Here is a 13488-nt window from a genome sequence, read left to right on the forward strand (position 1 = left end):
GTCATGGCTGGAAAACGGGGGACCATTGTCGGTTCTTAGTTCTTGTATGATCCCATGCATGGCCATTATTTTCTATAGGCAGGGTATTACTCTCTCCGTGACCGTAGATTCTAAGAGCTCCACCTCCGGATACTTTGAGAAATCATCGATCACTACTAGCATGTGTCTTCCATCCGGTAAGCTCCCCAAATCTGCACTGGGTCTCTGCCAGGGTGTTGACGGGATGGATTCTGTGATGATGGGGGGTGGCGGATCCGTCGGCCCCACCAATTGACACACGTGACACCTTTGTATGGTCTTCTCCACTCGGGCATCTAGGTCTGGAAACCACACTTTGCTTCTTGCCTGGCCTTGGTTTTTACCATGCCCTGGTGTGTGGCATGGGCCAAATCCACCGTCCTTTGCCTCATACTGTCCGGGATGACAAGTCGACTTCCTCGCAACAGACAGTTTTCAGACGACACCGCCAACTCGTGCCGGACTCAGAATAAAGCTTGTAGCGTGTTGTTGGCCTCCTCAGTTCTTAGAGCCAGATTTTGCTTCAGCAGGTGCCATCTTCCGTCACTGACGCAGGATTTTGCCAACTGCAATACCTCATCTTCTCTTGTAGCGTCCTATATTTCCTTCAGAGACATTGGCAGTGGCTGAGATCTCTCTACTATCAGCCTCACGTACTCCTCCGTATTTTCAGTTTCCTCTTCTTCGAGCACGGTGAACGGCCTGGCGTGACAGGACAAATAGTCTGCTGGGTTCTGGGCACCTGGACGGTATACCACCGAGAATTGGTACCCCTGTAGCTGAAGAATCCATTTTTCAATCCTCGTGGGAGGTTGGGAGGCTGTTTTGTTGAACAACGGTATCAGTGGCTTGTGATCAGTGTATACTACAAATGGGTGACCATAGATATACAGATGTTAGTGGCGACAGGCCCAGTTTACTGCTAACGCCTCTTTCTCTATGTGTGAATATCTTTGTTCCGTTGCCGTCAAAGCTCGGCTGGCATGCGCCACTGGTACCCACTCGCCATCATTTTCTCTTTGAGACAGCACTGCTCCTAGACCTATTGGGCTGGCATCCACTGATAGCTCTGTTTCTCTTGCTGGGTCACAGAATACTAAAGTTGTCTCTGCGGATAGTGCCTGCTTTGTGTCTTGAAACGAAATTTTGTGCGTCCCATTCCACTCCCACGGAGTGTGAGCCTTTGTTAGCTCCCGTAGTGGGGCAGTGAGGGAGGTCAGATTGGGAATGAATCTCCTGCAATATGTTACCATTCCCAGGAAACTTCGAACGCCTGTGACTGAGGTAGGAGGGGGCGCCGACTTTATATCCGCCACTTTCTCTGGATCAGGTCGGACTCCTCTTTCTGAGAAATGGTATCCGAAGAATGCAATGTCCCTTCTCAGAAATTCACACTTCTCCCGATGTAAAGTCAGTCCGTTTGTGTGCAGTCGTTGGAATACTGCTCGTAGCCTCTGTAGGTGTGCCTCAACAGTGGGCGCATGTACCAGAATATCATCACTCACATTGATGACTCCCTCCAGGCCAGCCAAAACGCCTGTTATGGTATCCTGGAAAACTTCAGCCGCGCTGGCGATCCCGAAGCTCAGGCGTCGGTATCTTCTTAGTCCCACATGGGTGGAGAAAGTGGTGATTGCTCGAGACTCCGGAGCCAGCATGATCTGATGATATCCAGCTCTCAGATCCATTTTTGAGAACCATTTGGATCCGCTGACCTCCGCCACTATGTCATCCACGGTGGGGGTGAGGTGACGTTCTCTCCGGATAGCCACGTTTGGGAGGCGCATATCTACACATATGCGAACCTCCCCTGGTTGCTTGGGTTTCCTGGTGACTACAATGGGCGACACCCATGGGGTTGGTCCTTCTACCTTCTCAATGATATCTGCTTCTTCCAGCTTCCGTAGTTCTGCCTCCACCTGTGGGCGGAGATGAAATGCTATGCGTCTGTGCTTTAAAGCGACTGGTTCTGTGGACTTGTCAATATGTAGTTTTATTTGACGATCCTTCAGGCATCCAATGCCTCGGAACAGATCAGCGTACTCTTCCTGCAGACTCTCTAGCTCCCCACGTGTATGCTGAACGCAAAAGCCACCAGTTTCAGTTCTTCTGCAGTGCGGCAGCTGAGCAGCATCCCCGTTCCTATCTTGGTGACGTACACCTTGGTTTGTACAGTTACATCATCATGATTGATATCCGTCACAAACACTCCTGCCATTGGGAGGGGTCTTGTTGATCCGAAAGCAAATACTTGTACTGTGGTGCGCTGTAGAGGGGGATGATGCGGCATTTGGTCAAGAGCGGATTGAGCCAGTATGTTAATTGAAGCCCCCGTGTCAATTAGGGCTGTTACTTTGTGTCCCGCCACTTTGACTTTACATTTTGGAATTTTCTTTCGGCTTTGGCAGCCTGGTTCAGTTGCATGGATTATGTACACCGTTCCTTCTGGCTCATCATCGTCATCCATGTCGGGGATTAGATCTGGTGGTTGTACTGCTTTTGCTCCTTGACTTGTTTTTTGTCTGTCACCTTTTGCTCTGGTGTTTGAGCGGCAGACTTTTGCGAAATGATTTAGTTTTTGGCAGTTGGTGCTTTCCCAATGCCGGGCATTTGCCTTGATGTGGAAATGTTCCTCCACACATGTAACATGATCGGTGTGCACCGGCCGGTCTTGTCTTATCCTTCCTTTTTGTCGCGCTGCTTGAGGCGATGCCATTTATCGGTTCTGTCTTGATGGTCTGTGCGAGCGCCGATTCCATGTGTGCTGCTCTTACCCTGGACAACTCCTTTGACCTGCCCATCGTTAGCATGTCAGCCATTGTCATGCCTGGGATTTGGAGGATATGTTCTCTTAATTTGGTCGAGTGGCATCCTTGGATAAATTGCGCTCTTATTTCACCATCCGGGTCAGGTAATGTGCATGTGCTTGCTAGTTCCTTTAGTCGTGCATAGTATGTGTCTACCGACTCATCTGAGTGCTGTCTGGCTTGTCGCAGGAGGAAACGTTCGTAGTCAGGATTTGCCATGGGTTCAAAATATGCTGTGATTGCCCTTTTTAGAGTTCGGTACGTGAATGGGGGTCCTTCTTCGGCCAGTGTTTTGCTGATTCTGTGCAGCATCACTCCCCCCATGTGAAGAAGCATCGGTCTTTGTCTATCCGGGTCTAGTGCGACAGCTGCAAAATAGTTCTCTAAACGTTCCACCCAGGATTTCCATTTAGCGGCTTGTGCTGATGGGGGCCCTTCCATGACAAAAGGCTCTATGACCGGAAAAGTGGCCATTTTTTTAATTTTTTGTTATCCCCTCTTTATTTACTTGACCTCTGTATGAGCTGTGTCTGTTTTAGTATACCCTTGTGCTCTGGCTTTTGATTATGTCCTTCTTGTAATGTTCATTTGAGTTTTTTTTTTTTCTCTTTTTTTTTTTCTGTGCCCCTTTCTCCTCTCTGGATGTTGCTATGTGTGGGCGTTGGGCCCGATTACTCGTGCACAAAGATGTTCAGGCCTCGCTCTCCCAGGACACAGGCTCCTCTCTTTCTCACCTTTTCACAGTGCGTGGTTGCCGGCCAGTCTCCCGGGGCTAGTGGGGGCAGGGCGAGGTGTTCCTTCCGGGCGCGCATCGCCTGTATTGTGTGGTGTTCCTCGCGCGGAGCGTCACTGCTCGCCCCCGTCTTCCAAAACGCGAGTCTTTTATATGCGTGCTCCGGGCGTTTCGGTCTCGGCGTGCGTCTCCGATGTGCCGGGGCCGCAACGCCATTCTTTGCACCACGTGGGTTTTCTCTCCCTCGTCATCGCCAATTTGTTATAGGTAGGGCGGCTAAATGTAAAATCGCTTCGGTCGCACAGCACGCTTCACGCTCGGGTCACCGCGGGAATAAATGCACACGACACACGTTTAATTCACTCGGCTGCGAACTGTTGGCGCCTCGCCAACCCAGCCCATTTATTAACGTCCCCTACGTCAGGGGCTAAACCACTCATCCCCCAGTTAACAGGGGGACACAATATTTGCAGCCTGTTACAGCACATGCTGTACAAAAAGACACCCCTGCCCGCCGGGCATCTTAGGGAGTCCCAAACATAACAGCAGGCACTAGCCAATGCCTGGATGTTACTGCAGTGTTACCCTTTAATTGGCCTGCCGAGAATGGGGATGTGGTCAGAACTATTAACAGTGGAACTGGGGAACAAGGTTCAAATCCCACCGTCAGCCTGTGATTCTGGGCAACTCACTTAACCACCAGTGTTTAAAAAAGCATGCTTTAATGTAAAACGTATGAGTGTCTTATAGAGCACTGTTTTGCCTTTGGGGCAAATTTGTGCTATATCAAACTGCCAAAAAGTAGGTTTTGCACATATGATATAGAACTAAATCATGTGCCTACCATTTGTCACAACACACACAAAATCCAAATGTACCTGTTGGGAGCTGAGTGTTAAGTAGCTTGGCTGAGTAAGGAGGTGGTGCATTGAGGACAGCATACATACACGGGACCACAATCACATTTATAAAATAAAAATAGAAGGTTGCCTCAAGTGCCGATTTCAGTGTTCTTGAATGTATGTGCTTATCCCCACTGTCACAAGCCCACACCAATTGGCAGAGCTAGAAGAGACAAGCTGGCACTTATTCCCTTTCAGGCTCTATTACAAAAGCGGGGGGATAGGCGTTAGGACGTGGGTCTCATGGTTACACCATTTACAAATATTCATGAGACTACACCCTCTCAGCAATGTTTCATCTTTAACTTTTTGTTGTGCTATACAATGTTTTTATGGTTCAACGATAACCAGCCTCTGATAGGTGCCAACATTTTTTTGATATTGTTAAATGCCTGGTTAACAGCCAAGTCCTTGATCACGCCCCTAACTGCCCCTCAAAACCCACTTATTCTAATTAGTGAGTACCAGCACTTCTTTTTCCCATTTAAAGCACTGAATAGGACACTGAAAAATATTCAAGCCTGACATTTTCCATAGCCTAAGGGTGGGATAGAGAGGGCCAAAAGGGAAACAGCCTGAACCATGACTCTGCAACAACAACTGCGTGTTGTGAAAGTGGAACAACGCCTACGTGAACAACAACTCTCTTTTTCATTGCCTTAACCACTCATTTGCTGAACAACACACATGGGTGGTAAAGGCAGAGAAAAAAGGAGCCAGGATCGGGAGAGGACGCGGTCAGGTAAGTGGGGCTGGGGCAGAGGGTGGGGGTACTTTTAGGGGTGGGGTGGGGGGTCGCGGTAGTTTAATTTTTTTAGGAGTGGGGGGGTAGGGTAGTTTTTAGGAGCGGGGTGGGGGGTCGCGGTAGTTTTAGGGGTGAGGTGGGAGGGTCAGGTATTTTTAGTTTTTAGGGGCGGGGTGGGGGGTTGCAGTAGTTTTAGGGTCGGGCAGAGGGGTTGCGGTTGTTTTAGGGGTGTGATGGGGTAGTTTTATGGTTGGGGTGGGGGGGTCAGGGTAGGCTTAGTTTTTAGGGGCGGGATGGGGGTATGGGTAGTTTTATTTTTTAGGGGTGGGGTGTGGGGTTGGGGTAGTTTTAGGGGCAGGGTGGGGGGGTGCAGGTAGTTTTAGTTTTAGGGACGGGGTGAGGGGTCAGGTAGTTTTAGGGTCGGGCAGAGGGGTTGCAGTAGTTTTAGGGGTGTGATGGGGTAGTTTTAGGGTTGGGGTGGGGGGTCAGGGTAGGCTTAGTTTTTAGGGGCGGGTTGGGGGTATGGGTAGTTTTATTTTTTAGGGGTGGGGGTGTGGGGTTGGGGTAGTTTTAGGGGCAGGGTGGGGGGGTCCAGGTAGTTTTAGTTTTAGGGACGGGGTGAGGGGTCAGGTAGTTTAAGTGTATAGGGGTGGGGTGGTGGGATGGGGTAGGTTTGTTTTTAGGGGCAGAGGTGGGGGTCGGGTAGTCTTGTTTAGGGGCGGGTGGAGGGTCGGGGAGGTCACATGCTGGAACCACCCATGCCGTGCCACACATGTCTTTATCAGGCATGCCTTTACAACGAAACATTGTAGTAAAGGCATTTGTGGTTAGGGCATTTGTGGTAACCACGCAGTCGTTATTCCTAACTTGTTGTTCAGACATGCGTGGTTCCAGCATGCGTTGTTCCATCATATATGAGGGCTAAAATGATGATTTCTAATCAAGCTTGCAAAATGGACATCATAACCAAAGGGTTACATAAAGGTTTACGTGAGGAACTGTACACTAGCCTCCCCAAAAGAAACAGCATATTAGAGGATGTTGGACCTTTTTTCATTTCCCACTCTGTTCTCTTCTCTTATATAGCATTTCTATAAGCCTTTCTGCGCAACTAAACAAACTCAACATCAGAAATATAATTTCCTTTGCCTTTGGTTTAATTAGGTTTAACTTGTTTGCCAACTATTCATTTAAATATGTATTATTTAGGACAATGTTTTTTAGATTTCATTTGGCTAAATCGAGTTCGTTTCAAGACATGTAGCATTTTCTGTTATCATCTTATTAATGGGAACTAGATGTTCGCAATTGGAGGATCCATTAAAGTAAGACTCCATGGTAGTAATTGATTAAATTACTTAGAGTGGGTCAACACTCAGTAACTGTGATAATCTTTAGTACCTTAACAATCTTCATGTTAGTTATCATGACTCAACGTGAAACTTAACTGAATATTGCTGTTGGCATTTCCCCACACCAAACAAATTATTGATTGGGAAGGAGGCACGTCTTTTACAGGCACTCAGAATGTCTTGTAAATTCAGATCAATTATAATTGTATTAGAATGAGGGAGAGAAAACTGATCACGTAGCCCGACTTTTCAAGTCTTCCTAAGCACTCGTTCAAGACAATATTGACTACAACAGACAGTTGTCCATATTGCCAACTAAGATATTCTGCTAGTATAGCCATTGATCCACATCTGATGGTGTTTTCACCTGGGAAAAAAATTAACACTGCATAGAGGGTGCATCATCTAAGAGTTTGTTTCCTGGTTGAGGTTCTATTTCTATAAGTTTGAAATTGGTTAATTTATTTTAAAATCTTGTAGAAAACATGAGAGTCGGGTATTATATGTTTGGGCAAGCAGCCCGCAATACATTTGCCTTACAGTTAAAATCTGTTTTAATCTATATTGTTTGCCTTTCTTTAGGGTGCTGGGTATTCTCAATACTATAAGACATGCAGCCTAATTTTTAAATGTATCAAACAACTAAGGTTTGTTGAAAAATGCAAATGTCTATGTTGTTATATAATTCAAGCCAATCACAGTCACAAAATGTATTGGAAAAGTCGCAGGTTTATAGGAAAGACCCTTCAAGTTGTTTGGGCTCTTAACTGGATAATGCACAAGCACATTATCCTTAATAGCTTGAAGTGGCAAAAAAAGAAGGATGCAGCCAATCTAATCGGTTCATATATGAGCTGGTACCACTTATAGTCATATGATAATTCGACTTTACAGACAATTGAGACTCATCAATGCAAGGGTACTAACAATTATGTGGATAGTTTATTTAATTTGGATGTTAGTATGGTGAATGTAGTATATTGATAATAAACAGGGAACACACTGCCTTTAATCTTCTCATTGTCTAGTTTGTCATGGCCCACAGATGTAATAAATATGTACAAAGATAAGTGCAAAAACTGGAGTTCTTGAGACTAAGGGCCTCATTACAAGTGTGGTGGTGATGGTCCAAGTGCTCCAGGCACTCCAGGCAGTCCAACCGTCACATTACAGCCCCGGCGGGTGGACCTGTCAGGGGTCTGCCTTCACTGCCAGGAACACCGTTCCTGACCGGCTGACGGTAGTCTGAGCTGATCACAACTCAGCTTTCTGCCAGCCTTTCCATGGCAATCACCTCGTCATGGAAAGGCTGGCAGAAAGCCAGTGCTGGGGGCCACAGAGTGGGCCCTTGCACTACCAATGCCCATGGCATGATCAGTGCAGTGGCCTCCCTGCACAGCGCCATCAGAATGCGCACTGTGGTGCCAGTGTGCTACGGTATTGGCCTCAGCTCTCTTAAGGGAGCTGAGACCAATATCGTAGCACTGTTCCCGCTGGTCAGCCCGAATGAAACATGTAATACAATGTTCCCACCGGTCAGCATGGCAGAAACATAATAATATGCTTGGGGTATGCCACTAATATGACAGTGGTGTCCTCCCCACAAGTTTGGTGGAGATTAGTTATATAGACATTGGGCCAGATGTACGACCATTTGAATTGTGACTTGCAATTTGTGAATTTTTGTGATTTGTAAATTTGCGAGTCGCAATACCAAATGCACAACAGTGTCTTCAACACTGTTAGCAATTCGCAGTGGGTCGCAATGGGACCTGCCTCATCAACATTCAGACAGGCAGGTGGCAATTTGCCACCCACTGTGCAAGGCTACAATCACAGGAATGGTGGCCGGCTGCGGTCAGCAGGCCACCATGTCTGTTAATGCTTTTTAAATAAAGCAATGTTTTTTTGTACTGCAGCCCGTTTTCCTTCAAGGAAAATGGGATGCATTGCAAAAGAAAAACTGAAAAGTTTATTTTCATCTTTTAGGAGTAGGCAGTGGCCAATTGGGCCACTGCCTGCTCTTAAAAAATGTTTGCATCCTGATTCGCAAAGGGGAAGGGGTCCCTTGGGGACCCCTTACAGTTTGCGAATGGGTTACCACCAACACTTGAGTTGGTGGTAAGTGCAATTGTTTTGCGACTGTATTCCTGGTTGCAAAAGATTCTTACATCCCCCTGCGATTTGCTGTTAGGAAGGGACACCCCTTCCTAACAGCGAGTCTCACACCCATTTTGCGAGTTGGTAATAGGTTACCGACTTGCAAAATGGGGATGGTACATACCAAAAGGCATTTTACTGGTCACAAACAGCCCAGTGGGCCGTTTGTGACCAGTAAAAGATTTTGTACATCTGGCCCCAATGCATCGAATACTTGATTTACATTAAAGGCTGTTAATTTAGTTAAAAAGCTCTTGTTGGCGAATTGGTCAGTACTTAGTTATTCGGTATTTATGCATATATAAACGGGCCACCATCTGGACACAGTTTCTGATTAACATCCCAATAGGCTTGTTACTGTAAAAAGATGTCCGCCATTTGTCACTTCTAGAGTAAGAATAATTGAACAAAACACACATTTTGACATTTACCAACTGATATTTTTCCCAAACAGAAACGGTTCACCAGGAAATTGAACATGTGATTGGTGAAAGTCGCCTACCTTGTATGGAGGACCGAAACAAAATGCCTTACACTGAAGCTGTAATCCATGAGATCCAGCGCTTTATTGATATCATCCCATTGAATTTACCACATTCTGTGACACGTGACACAACATTTAGGGGCTACACCATTCCAAAGGTAAAATATAACATAGCAGTATCTTATGATTGTATTTTGAAAGCTGTTCTTTTGTCAAATCAGATAAATTGATGAAAGCACAGAGCAAGCTCTGCCTTCTCCTGACCTGGGTGAAAAATTTGCTTGTCTTAATTTAATAGTCGTTGGCCGATATCTGCTGTATTAAGCGTTGTCTATTAAAGCTACATGTTGAGTGAGCATCAAACATGTCACTTGGTGTCCTGATTCACAACTTGGGGAACGCTTTTAAAGAAAGGGGCTTGAGGGATTTTTTAGACGTGTGGTGTAATAGGACATCTGTAAAAAATCCAAATATTTGACTACCCACGTCTGCCGTTTCCGGTAAATCCTATTAGCAAACATGATGCAGGGAGAAATGCCAGTTAATGAACATTCGATATAGGCAAGGTTTACATTTCTCACATATCTATCTTTAATCACTGAAGGAAAGTGGAGTATTATGTGGTGTGGGGTTTAGTCCTCACCTTGTAAAACTCTCAGAATACTCTAAAGATTATACTTAGATTCACACTAATAAATCCTTGGCTCAGTCCTGATATTGTGGAAAAGCGCTGTCAGGCTTCACTAGAGGAAGATGTGCTAAGCATTTCAGTGCATCCTCATAGACGATAAGTAATTGACACAACTAGAAAAATCTAACACCAATTTATAAAAATAGAACTGATTTGTATCTTTATTTAGACACAAAAACAAGTGCATTAGCATCAGTACAACCACAATTACAGATTTTAGAAGCAATATTAAATCAATGCGAAAATGTACATGGAGAACAACATTGCGGTCAATAAGAAAAGCTACTAGTGACAATTGGCCACTTTGAGGTCAAGTTACATTAAACCCTTATAGGGATAAGGTGGTGTGGGCCTTAGGACCAGGCCATGACAATCAGTTCAATTTTACCTAGCCTATGGAGTCAGTGTGCTGAGTTGTCCTGGCTGTCTGTGGTGCTGAACGGGAGCTGCGCTGGTGCTGATTTTACCACTTACACAATGCTGCAAGAAGGTAGATGAAAAAACACAGCAGGGGTTGAGGTATCACAGTCGGATGCAAGTTGCAGGGTGTGCCTTGTAGATTCAGTGCCAAGTGTGGGGGTCGGTTACCGTATTGGTGACCAACAAGCCTTGGCACAATGGAAAGCTCTGAGAACTTCACAGGATTCAGGGGAGTGTTGTAGTGGGCTGAATGTTTGTGGCAGATGGCTCTAAAACTCTCAGAAGCCACTGGACCACCTAGATTTGGGTGATCTCATGGAGGGCACGATGACCAGTGAATCTTCATATCCTGCAAGAGGTTTTACCTGCAGTTTGCAGGGGACTATTTCCACTAGTCCAGGGGAGACTGAGGGTGCTTCTGGTATCCACAGGGGTCCCTCTGTTCAGAAGTGCTGAGTTTGAGTTAAGGACGTGGGTACACAGTTCCAGGTCTGTTGCCCCAGGAAGAGAATATCCCTCTTTGGCTTTGTTGCAGTGGGGAAAGTCCTATTATCAGCGACACAGGCCTCTTCTTGTTCCTTCCTTGAAGTCAGTTGTTCAGATCTGAGGTTCTGGTGTCAGGGGGGGTCCGTAAAGTCCTAGATTTAGGGGAGTTAGAGGGTGGAGATTAACGGCCAATAGTCACATAGGCACTTCAGCTAATCCACCCCTGAGGTGACCACATCCAGTGGAATGGATCACCTTTTACTTTCCATAACCCTCAATTCGACCACTCCTAACATGACAGAAATCAAACTTTACTGTACAGACAGGGCTGCTCACTCTAGAGGTGTGGTAAGCCTTCTTAGTGGGGGTGCGCACTACCTTGCTTAACGTTTTGCCTCATCTATCCACAAGCAGACATGCCTGTGATGGGGGAGAGCTGTGCCCTCCTCTGGGGACGCACAAATGCATTTCAGGGGCATTGTACCCTTTAAAGCTCACCTCCCAGAAGTGTTCATTCACTAGCCCGGCTGGGAGACAGATGATGTGACTTCATTCCTGCCTCAGCCTTTGTTTCTGATTCCTGGGAGTGTTCACACTACCTGGAAGGTGGCGGTCAGACTCCTGTCTTAGTGGCAGCAGGGGCAGGAAAGCACAGGCTAACCAATCAGAGCACAAAGAATTTGGGGCAACCAGATGGGTAACCCCAAAGGTGTCACCTGGGTACATGCCAGAAGTCTCTCAACACCAGATTTGTGTCACAGGAGAGAACGCACGTTGTTTGACACCAAATTCATCAGGCCTAGGCAGTAGCATAATGAAACTAGTGACCCTGGTCTTCCTGGGTGCAAGTCCAATGTTATCCTATGGACCGGCTATCACTTATAGTGTACTTTAATGGAAAAGACACTGTAGAGACATAAGTTCTGGCATACATTACTACACCTTAAATATATAATGCACCATGCCTGCTGGCTTTAAGAGGCTTTCCTTAGGGGTGTCCTTATGGGTGTCGGACATATACGAAAGGCAGCGCATTAGACTGTGCCACACATGGTGAGGGCACACTTGAATTCAAGTAGTTTGCACTGTTGGGTCGCTCAGGGTTGGCACAAACTCGTGCTACAGCCCTGGGGACCCATTTACCACCTATGCCCTGGGTTTCCAGGTACCATATACTAGGGACTTTTAAGGGGGTAAAGTATTTACCAATTTGAGAATTACCAAGTCAAACAAATAGGTTTTGGGACAGAGAACTAGCACTAGGACCTGGACAGCAGCCTCTAGTCCATCAATCAGAAATTTGTAAAGCGCACTACTCACCCGTGAGGGTCTCAAGGCATTGAGGTGGAGGGGGGGTTAGTAGGGGTGGTGCTGCTACTGCTCGAACAGCCAGGCTTTGAGAAGTTTCCTGAAGTTAAGGAGGTGTATGGTCGGACGCAGGTGGGTGGGAAGAGTGTTCCACGTCATGGCGGCGAGGTACGAGAATGATCTGCTGTCGGTTGTAGTTCTATGGACGTGTGCTACGAGGGCGAGGTCGGCAGAGTGGAGATGCTGGGTCGGGGTGTAGAAGGAGAGCCGTCTGTTGAAGTATTCTGGTCCGGTGTTGTGCAGTTCTTTGTGAGCGTGGGTAAGGAGTTTGAAGGTGATTCTCTTGTTGACTGGAAGCTAGTGCAGGTCTCTCAGATGGCCTGTGATGTGGCAGTGGTGGGGGATGTCCAGGATGAGGCGTGCAGAGGCGTTCTGGATGCATTGCAGCCTCTTTTGGAGTTTGGCCATGGTTCCTGCGTAGAGGGCACTGCCGTAGTTCAGTTTCTGCTTACGAGGCCTTGGGGACTGTTCTTCTGGTTTTGATGGGGATCCATTTGTAGATCTTTCGGAGCATGCGGATGGTGTTGAAGCAGGAGGAGATCGCGTTGACTTGCTCATGGATAATGAGGATTCCAAGTTGAATCCTAGGTTGTGTGCATGGTCGGTGGCAGTCTGAGTGGCTCCAAGAGAGGCAGGCCACCAGGAGTCATCCCATGTGGAGGGAGTGTAGCCAAAGATGAGTACTTTTGTCTTGTCGGAATTGAGTTTGAGGCAGCTGTCTTTCATCCATTCAGTGATGGCCTTCATTCCTTCGTGGTGGTTGGTCTTGGCGGAGTCCTTGGTGATGGAGAGGATCAGCTGGGTGTCGTCGGCATTTGAGATTATGTTGAGGTTGTATGATCGGGCGGTGTTAGCAAGCAGGGCCATGTGGACGTTGAAGAGGGTCGGGCTGAGGGACGAACCCTGGGGTGTGCTGCAGATCATTTTGGTGGCCTCCGAGCAGAATTGGGGGAGGTGGTCTCTCTGGGTTCTGCCGGTGAGAAAGGAGGTGACCTAGCCCAGGGCTCTGTCACGGATTCCTGCATTGCTGAGGCGTGAACGTAGGTTGTGGTGGTAGGCGGTGTTGAACGCACCCGAGAGGCGGTGCTAAGGCTGTCTTCGGTGCTGGTCGTGATCCTGAGGGTGTTCTTGTGGATGATGGCGATGCCTCCTCCTGGTTTGTTGGGGTGGTCCCTGCAGGTGATCTTTAGCCTTCCAGTATGGCTATGGCGATGTCAGGTGCTGATGAGGGGTTCATCCAGGTCTCGGTCAGGAAGGCGACGTCTGGGGAGGCTGAGTCGAGTAGATTCAATAGCTCTACTGTGTGCTTGTGGACGGAGCGG

At 47.2% G+C, this 13488-nt stretch overlaps 1 protein-coding gene across 1 annotated transcript in view; it reads left to right on the forward strand.

Annotated features, from left to right (window-relative positions):
• Window positions 1-13488, forward strand: part of LOC138259478 (cytochrome P450 2C19-like) — a 564007-nt gene that overhangs the window by 415284 nt on the left and 135235 nt on the right. The window contains exon 7 of the mRNA XM_069207248.1: window positions 9172-9359. Within this exon, the coding sequence (XP_069063349.1) occupies window positions 9172-9359 (188 nt within the window). The remainder of the gene's footprint in view (window positions 1-9171; window positions 9360-13488) is intronic.

Source organism: Pleurodeles waltl, chromosome 9 (assembly GCF_031143425.1).
Source record: "Pleurodeles waltl isolate 20211129_DDA chromosome 9, aPleWal1.hap1.20221129, whole genome shotgun sequence".
Lineage (NCBI taxonomy): Eukaryota > Metazoa > Chordata > Amphibia > Caudata > Salamandridae > Pleurodeles > Pleurodeles waltl.